The sequence below is a fragment of the Leopardus geoffroyi genome, chromosome A2, assembly GCF_018350155.1.
Source record: "Leopardus geoffroyi isolate Oge1 chromosome A2, O.geoffroyi_Oge1_pat1.0, whole genome shotgun sequence".
Taxonomy (NCBI): Eukaryota; Metazoa; Chordata; class Mammalia; order Carnivora; family Felidae; genus Leopardus; species Leopardus geoffroyi.
Window position 1 is genome coordinate 131,341,965 of NC_059331.1, and position 16,399 is coordinate 131,358,363.

The 16,399-nt window shown below is 42.1% G+C and overlaps 2 protein-coding genes across 11 annotated transcripts in view; one reads left to right on the top strand and one right to left on the bottom strand.

Moving 5' to 3' along the window:
* Window positions 1–12,270, bottom strand: part of DOCK4 (dedicator of cytokinesis 4) — a 438,192-nt gene extending 425,922 nt beyond the window's left edge. For 7 of the 8 annotated variants that reach the window (XM_045495356.1, XM_045495351.1, XM_045495355.1 and 4 more), the window contains exon 1: window positions 11,863–12,257. In XM_045495356.1, coding sequence (XP_045351312.1) covers window positions 11,863–11,899 — 37 coding nt within the window. In that variant the 5' untranslated portion in view covers window positions 11,900–12,257. Of the gene's footprint in view, window positions 1–11,862 lie in introns of all 8 variants that reach the window. The other variant, XM_045495353.1, reaches the window with a different exon arrangement.
* A 170-nt stretch (window positions 12,271–12,440) lies between these two features.
* The window catches only part of ZNF277 (zinc finger protein 277), a 112,165-nt gene continuing 108,206 nt past the window's right edge, over window positions 12,441–16,399 (top strand). The window contains exon 1 of one of the 3 annotated variants that reach the window (XM_045495358.1): window positions 12,441–12,582. In XM_045495358.1, coding sequence (XP_045351314.1) covers window positions 12,492–12,582 — 91 coding nt within the window. In that variant the 5' untranslated portion in view covers window positions 12,441–12,491. The remainder of the gene's footprint in view (window positions 12,583–16,399) is intronic. The other 2 variants (XM_045495359.1, XM_045495360.1) reach the window with 2 other exon arrangements.

Here is a 16,399-nt window from a genome sequence, read left to right on the forward strand (position 1 = left end):
CTACTTCTCTAGATGCTTTGCAGGCACCCAAAGTGATTTGATGACTTAAGACAATGCGAGCAACTTCACAAAAATGCCATTATTCAAATAAACATATGCCTCGGGTAGATAAGCATCACCAAACAGTCTGACTCAATTAAGTCTGTGCTTCTGAGGGTGGGCCAGGGGAGTCCAACCTCAGCTATGGAAAGGACCTACACTGACTAGGGCAATGCACTGAGGTCCAGGATTTAACCTGTTCACTTTGTCCCTCTTCCTAGAGCCCAAAACTATTCAGATCCATTACATTAGCTTGGGCTGCCATTACAAAATACCATAGACTAGGTGGTTTAAATGACAGGCATTTATTTTCACATCTATGTTCTAGAAGCAAGAAGTCCCAGAACAAGGGGTGGCAAGATCGGTTTCTGGTCAAAGATCTCTTCCTGGCTTGTGGATGGCCCTTCTTAAGTGCAGGTCTGTGGAGAGAGCAAGCAAACTCTCCAGGGTATCTTCTTAAGAAAACACTCACCCTTGTGACCTCATTTAGTCTTAATTACCTCCTTACTGCAAATACAGCCATGCTGAGGGTTACGGCTTCCATATATGAATTTTAGGGGGACATAAACATTCAATCCAAAACACCCATGAATAAGCAATTATCCCCCTGACTGCTAAATAAAACCTCTTCGAATTGTTGAGTCTCTCTGTTGATAAGTCTCTTGCATAAATTATCCCAGGGCCCACAGTCTCACAGGACAGAGTTCACAGAACAATGGAGAAGTGAGCAATGACACCAACATCCTTTTTCTAAACGAATACGTCATGGAGAGAACGGCATTTTTATCATAAGTGAGTTCGTTTGAAGCTCCTTTTCAAAGAAGGATTAGGGCTCTTTTTCAAAGACATATACCTCAAGGCCATCTGAAAGCACAGATTCACTGTGGCTAAGGGAGACTGAACAGGGCAGCGACATCACAAGTAATCAGGACGGTATACCAAGGAAAGCCACTTTGAAATTCCAGAACAGACTACTTCCTGGACATAGATGACAAACTAAACTCATGCATTCCAGACTCAACTTCCACCAGTCTAACCTCTAATCCTGAGAAGAAACTCTATATAGGAAATAATGGTCAGCTTATAAAAGACTATATACAATTACTTGTGATTATAAAAGAAAGAAATGTCAATTTTGGAAATTATTAAAAATACAAAGTCAAAACAAACAATGCCATTTCTCAACTGAAACAATGGATTATAACAGCACAACACCAGGTTATTTTGTATCTCACCTCTTCAATTCTCTTAAGTACTTTCCCATTTCAAAACACATCATATTTTTAACATGATTTATACATAATGTCTCCCCTTCTCATGTGGGGCCAAGAATGCAAATATCTATATTTGCCTGGTTGTCTGGATCAATTTCTATAAATTACAGATGGGAGTATTAAGTGAAATGGAGAGTGCAATTAATACACATCTAATTCTCCTTAAAAAAGCAAATTGAATAAAGGGAAAACTTTAACTGGGAGTGTAATTTTGTAGGAACGCTCCTATCTTTTTTTAGTGTTTATCATCCAGATTGCTGGAGAAAAATCTCAGTGATTTTTCCTACCTTCATTCTTTCTAGAACTACCTAGTCATGTTTGGAGTTCCCTGTTTCTTTGAGAATCCAGCTAACCTCTTAGGTCTGCTATCAAAGAAGCCCCACCAACTTTGGAACCTCAGAAGAATAACCAACACTCTCCTCTCCCCAGGACCCAGGCTGGGGCTATGTTTAAGCTGCCCCACATCCACGCACACCCATGTTTACGAAACATGTTCACCTCTGGTCACCAGTGACAGATAAGATCCTATATTTTGGAGAAAAGAAAAAGATATAGAACCAAATCTTTACATTTCTGCCTAAAGATTCCAGGGAGACATTTTTAGACTAATGTCCAATTAATACTCTTATAAAAATAAACAAATTGCTTAGCTTATGAAATGGCTCACAACTCGGGGGAGGAAAGGTTATCAAATTCACCTAGAAGAAGACCTGTTAATTTCATATCCAGAAGCATTCCCACCAACCTCCCTCTCACCAAGCTTCTCTTTCTGGCACGCTTTCAGGGGACATGAGTATGGGTGGATAATGCACACATGTATTAGCAGTTTCCAACAGCCTCCCCATATGAATGTCATGCTCGCCCCTCTTCCTCCCCAGCTGAGACACACTCATGTTTTAGTTTATTACAAAGTGACAGATGCCTGTTTCCAGATTTAGTTGCTTTCCTTCTTCTGTAGGATGCAAATGTGATCGCTGACTGATGCAGCCTTGGGTCTTGAACCTCCCTGCAGTGCTTTGAACAGTGCTGAAAAGAAAAGTCTGTGCTGAGTCCTCCTTATAGGCCTTTCTTCGAAATCTAGTTGATGGGCACAGCTCTAAGTTCCCAGCTAGAAGCCATCATGTACCACGTGCAATGGTTTGCAGCAATTCACACAGGATCATCTCTTCTCACACTGCTTCCTTCTCTGTCACCAAGAGACTGTAGGCAAAACTACAAAATCCATCATGCTTTGTTACTGAAGCACTTCAAGGGCACCCATGAAATCACTCTTCTCAGACCACAGTACACTTCTCAAAGACAAAGTAAAGTGGCATTTTCTATAGACTCCTTTCCACCCACCCACCCACCCCGTCCTAGTAGTTTCTGGAAGTGGTTATCTCTCAATAGAAATACAAAGATGGGGTGGAAAGAGAAGAACCATAGATGCCCCAGGCGATAAAGGAAACACTCCAAGTTGAAAGTATTGACCTGACCTCTAGCTGGTGACATGGGGAGATCAATGAGAGATCTTCCTACCCAGGTCACTGAAGGTGTTCTGCTTAATGAAGGAAACTCTCCTCTCACCAATTCATTTTCTTTTTTTGAGAGAGAGAGAGCTAGTGTGAGCAGGGGAGAGCATCAGAGGGAGACAGAATCTTAAGCACGCTCCACACTCAACACAGAGCCCCACGCAGGGCTCAATCCCAGGACCCTCGGATCATGACCTCAGCTGAAATCAAGAGTCAGATGCTCAACCAACTGAGCCACCAAGGCGCCCCACCAACTAGTTTTCTTAATTCAATTCCACCTGCCTTAGGGAAACTACTCCCAAATTTTGGCAATAGACTTTCTGTCAGATGTAATTTTTAATATTCTCAATGTTTGCCTGTGTCCACCTATTGACGTTTCAGTGAGAAGTTATGACAGGCTACATTTGGGGAAGGGAACTCAATGCTGTCTGAGGCTAGAATCCCTTATCTCCAATCACGTGTTTTCAGGGGTACAGTGGTATACTTTCAAGAATTCCAAATCTGACCTTCTGGTTCGTAGGAAGTATTATATATTTACCACACACACACAAAATCTGTATGTACTAATATACTGTTTTGGAAATCTGAGCATTTTCCCATATTTGGATGAGCGCATACACTTACATACTGTTTGAGGGATGTGTAAACATTGTTTATTGAAATATTTGTTCATTGTGTTCTTCAACATCCTGTTGGTGAAATCTCACAAACATGCCCAATCTGGTGTGAGATATTTGCTTGGGAGAGAAATGTCACAGAAATAGAGATAACTGATGCCTTAGCCAGGCAAGGCACTAATGAGAAGCAAGAAGAGACCATAAAATTTAGTTTACTACCAACTCTACCTGGACAGGTAATATTTCTTCCTTTAGAATACCCTGTACCCATATTAATAAAGTGCTCCATGATGACTGCTCTTTGGAAATTTAGGGGCTGTCACTTAAAACTTAGAATGAACAAGCAGACTACATAATCAAAGTCAATACAATTAATAAAGTCTTATGTAGGTCGACCACTTCAGTCATCACTCATAAACCGAATAACTTTCTGACCATACTGGTTAGTCCAGAGCCTCCGTCCTTTGCTCCAGACTCTGCCCACCAGCTATGGTCACCTGAACATTTGACAGGCATGGCAAACTCTAGGTGGCCAAAGAAACTCCTGATCTTACATCATTAACCTGTGCTGCCTACAAAATTGTCTCATCTGTTGAAACCACCTATGTTTACCCAGTTGTTGGAGCCAGAAACCTGGGGGGACATCAACTTCTTCCTTTCCCTAGCTCCTCCCATCCAATTACCAAGCCCTGTTATTTCCTGTCTTCTAACCATCTTAGATCCTTCCAGATTTCACCATGGAAGGATTGCTAAACTGGTTCCAGCATGTCTCTCTAAACTCATCTACTGCAATAACCTCAATTTTCTCATTTTTATGCCAGCCCCCTCTTCTACAAGCACCAATATGTGTGATTTAAACTTTAATACTGCTCCTATTTCCAACAAAGGGAGTTTTTTTAAAAAAGAATTCGCTGGGGGCACATGGGTGGCTCAGTCAGTTGAGCATACGACTCTTGACTTCAGCTCAGGTCATGATTCCAGGGTCGTGGGATGGAGCCCTGCATCTGGCTCAGCACCGAGTATGGAGGCTGCTCAAGATTCTCTCTCTCTCCCCTACCCCTCACCCTTGCTTTCTAAAATAAATAAACTAATTTTAAAAAAGAATTTTCTGATAATCCCCGTATTCTAACAAAAGAATTATTCTCATCTGTGCATTAACTCTATCTTCTCTATGTGCTACACCTTCTATAGTTTCAGGCATAGTCGATATTCACTTTGATTTCTTTGGTCACTTAATATTTGATACATGAAATGTATTTGGGAAACAGTATTATTTATGAAATTGACCAATTTCATGAGTATATGATGCTCCGATGTGCTAATAACCAAAACTGGTTAAACTATAAATAACCGGCATCTATGTTATTTCACAAACAACGTGGTGAAGAATAACTTCGTACTTAAAGAATTTTGTTCCTATTGATTTTTTTTCATATAAACTTTGAGGAGTGGGATCACAGATTCAAACTCCTACAAATAATTGTTGTATGAGGCAATCCTGGCACAGGGGGTCATGGGGCAGTTCCCCTGTAATACTTTCTGGGTTCCAATTCTAGCTCCACCATTTGTTGTGTGACTTTAGACAAGTTATTTAATGTCTGTGACTTAATCTCCTACAAAATGTGAGTGATAACTGAATTTTCTCTGGCAGAGTTGTCACAAGGATTACATGACAACACATGACAAGCTCTCAGAACTATACTTCACGTATATCAAGTGTTCCGTAAATGCGTGCTGGTTATATTAAATACTAACCTGATCTTTTTGGAAATATATATATAATATATATAATATACATATATACATAATATATATATTAATATATATGTATATTATATATATTTATATATATTTATATATATTATAACATACATATACATATATATATATATATATATACATACACACACACATATATATATATAACCAAAAAAATCAGGTTAGTATTTAATATAACCAGTAGGATAACCCATATCAGTTTTACTGCAACTTTATCACCAAAAGACATTAACACCTTTTTTGGTGGTTCTTATTCAATGAGTAGGTATCCAGTGATATCTTAGCACACTTTTTTTTTTAAGCCAGAGGCAGTGGACACCTGAAACTAAAATTACATTGTATGTTAACTAACTGGAACGTATTTTATTTTTTTTAAGTTTACTTATTTTGAGAGAGAGAGAAAGAGGGAGCACAAATGGAGGAGGAGGGAAGAGGAGGGAAGAGAGAGAGAATCAAAAGCAGGCTCTGCACCACCAGTGCAGATCCTGATGTGGGGCTCGAACTCAGGAACTGTGAGATCATGACCTAAGCCAAAACCAAGAGACAGTCATTTAACCAACTGAGCCACCCAGGCGTCCCTTGACTAACTGGAATTTAAATAAAAAATTAAGGGGCGCCTGGGTGGCGCAGTCGGTTAAGCATCCGACTTCAGCCAGGTCACGATCTCGTGGTCCGTGAGTTCGAGCCCCGCGTCAGGCTCTGGGCTGATGGCTCAGAGCCTGGAGCCTGTTTCCGATTCTGTGTCTCCCTCTCTCTCTGCCCCTCCCCTGTTCATGCTCTGTCTCTCTCTGTCCCAAAAAAAAATAAATAAACGTTGAAAAAAAAAATTTTTTAAATAAAAAATTAAGAAAAATTTAAATGTACAAAGATTTTAAAAATAAAATAAATAAATGTCAGAGAGAAAAACAGTTGTTCCTCAAGTAAATTTAAATATCTTAAATGAGGGGCACCTGGGTCGATCAGTAAAGCATGCAACTCTTGATCTCAGGGTTGTGGGTTCAAACCCCACACTAGACATAGACTCTACTTAGGAAGAAAAAAAGACAAAAGAAAAAAATTAATTGCTCAGATGAAAATAGGTTTGGAGATCTTTACTTCTTTATTCTTAACTATTATATATACTCTGGCCAAATACATTACCAGTTCAGTTTTTTTATAAAAACCTGCCTTTTTTCTTCTAATAATGATCAGCAAGCAACATGAAAAACGGCAGAAAATGATGGGTGGTAATCCCACAATTGACAACTTATCTCAGTAGACTTAATCTATTTATTCTTGTTATAGTAGCCAGAGATCATTCTCAAAGGAAATTATGGAGAAAATATCCAAAATTGGCCACTATGCAGTTCATACCAGCCCTTGTCAAAAAGATCCTAATTGGAAGATAGACATGAACTTGGAGAGATGATTTCTATAGTGCATGTGATAGCTTTGGATATTTGTTACATCTTTAAAAATAACAGCACATAAAAAGGCAGATTTTGACTATGTTGAAGGAAAAAAGTATGACTATTAAACTCTAAGTCAAAAATAAGCACAAATATCTAACTGCTAAGAAACCAACAAAACCAATGTCATGAATGAACTCGAGCAGAAACCCAACAAGGTCTGAGTTCCAGTCCTTCCTGTACCGCAAATGTGATACCTAGAGAAATGCCTTTCAAACTGTAGGTCAGGATCCATTAAGGAGTCATTAAGTCAAGCTAGCGATGAGTTTTGTTTTGTTTTGTTTTTTTAATGATAAAGAATAGAACACCACACAGAATATGAGCAAATATTGCACTGTATGTGTGTGGGCTGGTGCTAATGGTATTTGTGTATCTACATTAGATGAAAAAAGTAAAGGTGTTTCCTATTATGGATGATAATATGGACTAATAAAACTGTCTTCTATTCAGTATATTTCCGAAACAAGATTGAAAGCCACGACATAGAATCAGTCACTTAATTTCTGTGAAGATGCTTCCTCATCCCTTAAATGGAACTTACCATTCTGTTTCAGAGACTATACCCGAACAAAGTAACTTCACTGTATTTTTTTCAACTCTAAAACATGGTATTAATATGTTATGGTTACAGAATTTTAGTTGGGTTTCCTTAGAGTTTGATGTTACTCTGCCATATATGCTTGCAGCATCAAGTCACTATGCTAGAAATCCAGACATCCAAAGATAATTCTGAAAATGTGGTCTCCTTAAGAGTAGAGTTGGAGACCAGAAAGTCTAAAATTTCTCAAAATCTGTATAATCTCCTTTGCAGTATCTACCATACCACCTCTGGGTGGCGCAGGGGGTGGGGGGGAGGGGTTGGGAAAGAGAAAAAAAAAAAAACAAGAATAAAGAGAGGAAAGGCAGCACCTCTGTGTTTCTAGGGCCTCGTGAAATAATCTTCACTTAGTAGAATGACCAGAAGAGGGAAACATGTGTATACGCCATTCCCACAGGCAGCCGCCAGCTGAAGGACATCAGCTGCCATCCTGCTGCCTGCACAGCTCTTCAATGGTACTTGGCCTACCGATATAAATCACTCCTCTTCACCTTCCATTTAAGTGTAGAATCCTGGGGACACCTGGATGGCTCAGTCGGTTAAGCAACCAAATCTTGATTTCAGCTCAGGTCACATCTCATGATTCAGGAGTTCGAGCCCCACAGCTGGAGATTCTCCTTCTCTCTCTGTCCTTCCCGCCACCCTCAAAAAAATTAATTAAAAAAAAAAAATAGAATCCTGTGCCAGGCTCTAAATGTCACAATTTCGGGCAGCATATCATTATTTATCCATACATGTTATGTGGATACACCATGGTACCACAAAGAGGAAACATTTTAAGACACTAATACCTAAGAAACTGAAAACAGCTAAGAAGACAGGTACACTCACTCCAACTCTTCCACACAAGCTACCATTAAAGCACCCATTTCAAGGAAAAGGTATCATAAAGATCCCATATAATAATAGAAGGTATCACTTCCCCTAAAATGGAGCTTTAAAAAGGAATGGGATTCGTACTTGAATGAGAGCAGAACACTTCAAGAGAAATGGAGGACAGGAATTCTTTTGAGGACTCGATGACACAAGTACTAAATACGTCATTTTTAAAATGACACTCATAACCTTCAGATCAGCTTGTTCTGAGTTTTGCTTCTTGTCAGGCTCATGAATTTTCTGCACTGATCAATCCAGCACATAATCTCCCTCTAAGCTTAACCAGGCGCACACATGTAAAACATCTGGCTGGGGTTGAGAGGTGCAGTTTGCAGCTTAGTGAGATATGCCAGCTCACCTGGGAACCCTGTGCAAAAATGGCTGCTGAATAAACGAACACAGAAATATATATGCAACAGTCCTAGCATAACTTTCTCTGTGACTAATTCCCACCCCTTTAAGGGAGGAAAGGGAGGGATGTCTGATGAGGGCATGCAGGAAGCAGGTAGTGATCATAAGGAAATTTGTGAGGGGGCTACCAAGAACGTTTTTGGCACTGTGTGTGGAATTCTTACTAGAGAGAAAGAATCAAACAGATTGAAAAATGAACAACCAGCACCTTGGTTCTGGCAGCCTGCCAGGTAGCTTTTGCTTACCTTTGATCCTGGTTAAAAACCATGCGGGATGTGTCACAACAGAAGTGTCTTTCTTTATAACAATCTCTACACCATAGAGGTATCTTTCTAGCCAAAGGACACATTTGTTTGGAAGAGCTCTAAAGAAATTTGGGAAGGAACTTGATCTCATTTGACCAAGAGGCTGGGACTCAGAAACGTTAAGTGACTTACCTAAGGTCACCCAGCTGGCAGCACTGTCTAGCTTTGGGCCAAGAGCTACCCAGAATTTCCCAAGATAAAATATGTGTGCCTACTAATATGTTTTTAAAGAGACAAGGTCTCCTCTCCCTCAGGACTACAGCTTTATCTTTATATCTTCTAATTCCCTAGAATCAGAACACTTTGGTATAAAATTAAGCAGACATTGTTTTAAAACCATCCACCAATTGGGTGGGGAGAGTGCCCACATGTCAGGTTTGAAAAGGAATTTCTATCTCTGATACATCTTACTACGGCATGACATTTAAGAAAGTTTACCCATATTTACAATGTTGCTTGAAACTGAAACATAAAGACACATAATTATCTCATACATAATTGATGGTGGATAAAAAGCATCATTGGAAAAATATACAATTTGCATTAAAACTTCAGGTATTCCAAGTTACAAAGACTAATTTATTTCATAGAATGAGGAATTACATTACTACTACACCTGATATCAGCCAAACATTTGTGTCTATAAAGTATCTTTTCTTTCGTATTTATAAAAACTAGAAAAGAAAGCACATGCACTAACCAAGGTTTAAAACAAAACAAAAAACTTGCAGCATAGACAGCTACAAATAGTGCTCTCCATGGTGAGAAATAAAGTCCACACTTAAGCATCCTAGCAAAATTTTCACCACACACACACACACACACGCACAAATGCACACGCTTAACAGATGGATTCTAAAAAACAGCTAAGCATTCCATAAGCCAAATGCTCAAAAATTAATAATAAAAGATGGTTAACATTCCTGTATGTGTGATATTGTATAAATGAGCAGACCCACCTCTGTCCTCACTTCTCATCTCAACCTCCTTTTCCCAACGCTGAGCTCACCCTCCCATCTCCCCCTACTCTGCAACCAAATTACAACCACCCAAAAGCAAGGTGTCTGCTGCAGCCCAAAACATTTGACCGATAATATCCGGTTTGCCATTCCAGGAAATCCCAGAGTGTGTTTTAAGCCTCTGCCCAAGGCTTATAAAGAAAGGCGAGAGAAAAACTAATCAATACCAGCACCCAGCTGTGACCTGGCACATAAAGAAATCAAGAAAATAAATCCCATCCATAATCTGTATAATTTAACACTTGGAAGAAAGCAACATCTGGGATCGACTCCAAGCGGGACAGTGTTGCTGGATGGGTCTGTGTTTCTTCCAATGAGTGTTAAACCCAGTGACAAGGGGAAACTCCAGTTCCTCACCATTTCAGCAAAGGCAATGTCTTTCCCAGCAAGGGTTAATCTACCCAAAAAGGTGGGGGAGAGTGGACAGAAGGAAAATAACAACCACCAACATATACTCCTTGCCAGGACAGTACCTGGCAAAGGTTCCCATCACACTTTGAAGAGAGGGAAGGCTGGAACCCCTTCCCAAAGGTGGGTCCAGGACAAACTATTGTCTTGCTGAACAGTCACAAACAGAAAGAAAGCTCATTAGCTTTCATTGACTTTGTTTAATCTTACAGTCCTTTCAGTGGACTCCAAAGTCCTATCCCCATGCAAAGTTTAAAAAAAAAAATCTCCTATGACTAAGATTCCCTGGAAAGGCTTTCCACATTGTCTAAATTACAGGGAAATTAATTTAGAACAGAAGCAGATACCTACACATCGTCTAAATCACTAGATCTGTACCCAATTAAAAAAAGAAAAAGTACACCAATCAGCAGAACGGGGCATTATAGGGAATAAAGACTGTTAGTAAAATCCAAAATGCTTTCTCCCTGTTAAACCTTCTGAGAGGTTATAATTGCATTTGGCCGCTGCAGGCTTGTCAGAGAGCCTGGCTTCTTAATAGCCACAACCTTAAAAGGAGTAACTGTCAAGGGGCGACCCAGCTGAAATCAAACAACAAAAACAGGAACTGTAATCAGCCTGAAATGGGAGGAGGGAAAGGAAGGGAGACTCCTGTATTCATCAGTCAACATTAATGTCCTTTGTTGTTCACCTTTGCACAGAACAGCGAGCATTACCCTGTTCCTTCTCCTCCGAAAGCCAGTGTCAGGGTAGTGCTTTCCTAAAAGCTGTCTCCTCGCCTCGAAGACCCAAAGCTTTCTGATTTCCCCTTCCCCATTATCACTCCACAGCTGTCCTCCACCAACCCCCAACGCTCTTACCCCGGGCCCAGAGGGTGGCCAGAAGTAAAAGCATTGCTGAAATACCCGTTCTCCTCGAAAGACCAAAGAGGCGCAGATGTTGAAATTTACCAATCCCCCCAGCCCCTAAACACTCACACCCCATAAACCCGGGATAGGAGGGAGGAAGGAAGCTAGGGTCAGGCTCGGTCTGTCAGAGCGGCTCCTTTGAGGACAGTGCCACATTCCGCACTCCGGGAATGTCGAAGGGAGCCGGAGGGAAGGTTTTGCGCCCCCCTCCCCTTCTGTTTTGGGGGTGTTCTCTCTGCGCAATACTTGTTGTCTCTCTCTCCACCCCAGGGAATCGTTGCAGCCCACTGCCCTCTTTGGGGAAGAAAGATAAGGAGGGAGAGGAGCGGAACGCCGTTCACCCTCCTCTTCAACTTGACTCACACACGCCCCGTCGCCACTCCAAACTCCGCAGGCAGAGCCCGCAGCAGGAGGGCTGGCCGCGCGCTCCCCCAGCCGTCCCGGCACTCCGGGAGCCGGTGCGGGGAGCACCTATGGGGCGGTGAAGGGCGAGACCCCAGCGCATACCCCACTGCCCGGAGCCGGCTCGGCAAAGCCCCAAACCCGCAACGCGATGCCAGGATTAGGCATTTTCAGCCCGGCAGAGCGAGAGGGGCGCAGGGGCAAGGACGCGAAATGCGCACCCGCTCGGGCCAGAGCGGAATAAAAGTTCGCCCCGCGGAGACTTACCCACGCCGTATTTCTCGTGCTCCGTAGGTATCCACATGGCTAAAGGGGGGTCCGGGGTCTTCCGGCTTTGTAATCCCCGCGCCTTCTCCGTCTCACAACAATGCACAGCTCCCGAGTAGCGGCTGCAACGCTGAAGCCCCGCGGCTCCGCTCGGGCTGTGAGCGCTAGGCAAGGTCTGCGCTGGAGGCTCCCGAGCCCGGCGGTGACACCGCTCCGCTGAGGGTGCGCCGCCCGCCGCTCTCCCGGCGGCGGCTGCTCACAGTCCTCCGACGCGCTCTTGGGGACCCGGCGGCGCAGTCATTGTTCTGATTCACTGAACTAAGCTACAAGCCTGGGTACTCTCCGGCGCACCCCCGCCCGCCAGCGCCTCTTCCAGCCCTCCCTGTCCCAGAGTCCCCACAGCACGCTGGGAATTGTAGTTCTGGGCCGCTCCATCCCGGAAGGGGGCGTGGCATCAGCGGTTGGGGGCGGGGATTAGACGCCGCTCTCCGTGTCCTATTGGCCTAGAACGTGATGGCGAGGCGTGGACGTGGAGGAAACCCCGCGGTGATGGGGGGGTTCGCCTCCAGTCGCGTTTCCATTGGTTCCAGGCTCGCCCGGCTGCCCTCCCTTTTCTCGTCTGCCTTGTAATGGCTGCTCCCGAGACCCAGGGGGCTGCTGCCCGAGGGGAGGAGGACTGCAAGAGCAACCATAGCGAATCTGGGAGTGTCAGTTATGAGGGTGAGTACGGTTCCACTGAACCGTAAGTGGTCTTTTTCCCTCTCTCTCCGACCAGGATTGCAGCTGACCGCCAGGCAAACCCCAGGAGCCTGCCAGCTCTAAAGCCACCTGAGCGCCAGGGATCCATGGGAGGGGCCCAGCGGGGCGGTGTGGGGTCGGAAGCGGATACTTGGTGACGGCTGTCTGGGTAGGGAAAAGAAAATGGGATGGAATGGGCTTCCCGGCGACCAGAGAAGCTCCCTGAGCGTTTTTCTTCGGTTTGGAGCTCCCAGGTTTGCGCTTGCTGCCGGGTGGGTGTGTGTCAAGTCACGTTCGCGCATGTGTGATTGTAACTCCGGTATTAGCTCTCTCCTCTCCGGTATCCTGCCTCCGCCTCGGTTTGCTTGGTTTGGCCTCGGGAGATATGTTTTACTTGTATTCGGGCGGTTTTCCGGTTGCAGATTGGTCACTTCTCTCCACTCTACAGATTTATTCAATTGCTGGCAAGAGCGGCATCTGAAGAGAAAGTGTCTCTCACAGCCTCTTTGGTAGCTCTTGACCGCCCCAGGCGATCGCCAGGATTGAATGTGGACCCAGGCTGAGTTCTTCGAGAAAGAGGAAAGGAAATGGTATTTTGCAGTCATGGCTTCAGAGAAAATTTGAAGGTGGTTATGAAAATCATCGCAACTACTTTGACGCTACTTGTCTTTGAAGTTGGCCTCTGATCCACTATAGAGATAATAAGCCAAACTTTGAAAGCACCTTACCTGAGATCTGAGACTCGAGGATGCCGAGCCCTATTCGTTTACCTTTAGTGCATCTATCCCCGCCCGCCTCCCTTCTTTTTTGTCTTGTGTAATTTAACAGAAGTTGTCTTTTTCTTTTTTTTTTTTAATGTTCATTTATTTTTGAGAGAGAGAGAGCACCAACAGGGGAGGGGCAGAGAGAGAAACACAGAACTGGCTCCAGGCTCCCAGCTGTGAGCACAGAGCCTGACACGGGGGTTCGAACTCGCCAACCTTGAGATCATGACCTGAGCTGAAGTTCGACGCTTCACCCACCAAGTCACCCAGGTGCCCCAACAAGTTGTCTTTTTCTATTTGACATGGTTTGGGGGCTTAAAGTTTCTCTGGCCTTATTTGAGATTTTTTTGGTTATTTTGTTTTTGTTTTCACGATTAAATTGACATTTAGTTTTGAGTTTTTATCTCAGCACAGAGATAAAGTGCAGTCTCCTCCCACTGCCCATCAGTGGAACTACCTATCTCTGAAATTATTTTAATACCTTTACCAAAGAAATCTTTGATAGGCTCCTGACTTGAAATACTTAAGCCCACGCCTGACCATTTCATTTGGGGGCTCTTATTTGGTGGTAAGATACTATTAAGGTTTTCCAGATTCTCAAAGTTCAGAGGGCTCCCTGTTTAACATTTAAAGATGACATCCTTGGTGAATTTATCCCACAGATTAACTCATAAAAAGGAAAATTGGGAGTTTCTTCCAAAAACATTGTTGGACAATTAGATATCATTAGTTATTTAAAATTATGAAATTTTTCATTATAAATATTTGAAGCCATTCAGAGGTGTGTAAGTTAAATGAAAGTTCCTCCACCACACAATCCGTTCCCAAAATAATGACTGTTAAAAGTTTGTTGTGTGTTCTTTCTGACATATTCCTAGATGACACACATCTGTATTGTTTTGATTTTGAAAAATAAAAAGAGATCATTGTATGTAAGCTCAAAGATCTGCACCCCCCTCTCTCCCAATTATCTGTATATTTCTTCCATGTCAGTATATTTGTTGCTTCTTTTTTTTTAAAGACTACCAGTTGTATTCCATAATACAAATGTACCGTACTCTAACCATTCCTCTATTAATGAACATGTACTGTGGCTTTAGTTTTTCAGTAATTTATAGTGAGCAACTTCATATACATATCCTTCCCCTCTGGCAAAGAACGAATTTCTTGAGGAATTGCAGGATCAAAGGTAACACAGGTTTAAAATTTTAATAGATACCAGATTTTTCCCTTTGAAAGACGTCAGCATACACTCCTATTAGTAATATATAAATGTCCTTTTCCCTTGTGCTTACCTACTGTGAGAAAATCATTAATCAAGGACCAATATTTAAATGACTATTGGATTGAATTAAGTAAATGCTATAAAGCATAATTCTAGGTTCCAATTTCTTTTCGACGACAGTATGGAGCAGCAGTGAATTTGAAGTATCTGGGAAAAAAAAATAACTCACTGTGGTTCATAATTGACAAGTATTCTCGCTAATTGTTATCAGTCAATGGGAGAGCTAATGACTGAGTTTTATGTCTTTCTTGTAAGGTTGTCACTAAAAATCCCCTTAATAATCTATGTATTATTCTGTAACTTTATCTAAATTGTTTTCAAAGCCTGCAAAGTGTGATACAAATTTCGGCTGGAAACCATGATACTGAAATTATATTCATATTTTTTTGTTAAGCATTTACTTAGGTTCTCAAAAATATCTTTCCCTGTAAAATCATTAATTTCCTGAAAACTGCCTCTTTTAGGAGGTTTCACTATGGTTCTAATTAAAATGTCAACCTGTGTACTTAATATCCTGGAGCAGAAGAGTTCTGCTAGAATGAATCTTTGAGTGGTGTGCAGGCAGGGATAGCACCTTACCTGAGATCTGAGCCTCCGTCCCTCACCAGGAAAGCCCCCGATCTTGCACAACACTGCTTTGCATACATTTGAACTGTAACTGGGATTTCATATTGTCCTCTAAAGTTTACAACAGACGGTAAATGGACTCAATTTCTCACACTTTGGGATGTATTACTGGTATTTTTTCTTTTGCTGTTTTTAGTTAGAGGCAGTAAGATAGTACATATAGTTTATTAATTGACAATACTTCTAGGAAATGTTTGAGACGGAGGTGATTTGTGACAGGGTTAACCTGTGCATCCATATTACAATCCGCCAGAGTTAACTTTTTTCCCTGCAAATGCATGCTCAGTAGATGACAATCATGGGAATGCTACTTTGGATTTAGAGTGTGTTTCCTCTGGAGACCTTGTTAACGCATTTGCAGTATCTCTAGAAGGAATGGGGGTAGCGGGTGGTGTCAACTCCTCATTCTTATATTTGCTATTTCGATAGGTAGCATCAAGCCTTAGCTAGAAACCTAGGGAGCATCCTTGATTCCTATCTTGCCCTCAGGTCCTGAACCTGACCAGTTACTAGGTCTTATTTTTCTGTGCCTGAAATAATCTTTTGAATTTGTTCTTTCTCTTCATCTCTTTAGCCACTCTTCTATTTCTAACCCTCACCATTGCTGCTGAGTTACTGTGTCCCCCATCCTCTAAACTGTGTTCTTGGGGACCAGAACTTTGACATGTTTGGTTTTGTCTACCCAAGCCTGTCTTGGAACCCTGTCAGTGTTTAATCATTGTTTAACAAGAAATGAATTCTAGCCTGGATGATTGCAAAACCTTCCTGTTGATCTCACATACTCTTGACTTTTGCCTCCTTAAATGCATATTCCAAAACACAAATGTATGAATGCGTCTTCACTTCAAATCTTCAGTGTGGCTCTAATGCTTATGTAATGAAATCTCAATTCTCTGCATAGCATTTAAGATTCTAATCTACTTTTCCAGCCTCATCTTCAGTCACCCTGCTTTCCTTCCCACATCTTCATTATCACACTTACCATAGCAGACTGTAGTTATTTATTGGTAGCTTTGTCTACCCTGGTAGACTGTGAACTTCTTGAGGGTAAGAGTTGTCTTATTTTACTTTTATGCCAGTGCTTATCAGAGTTGCATGAAGTGAACACTCCAGCAGTTTAATG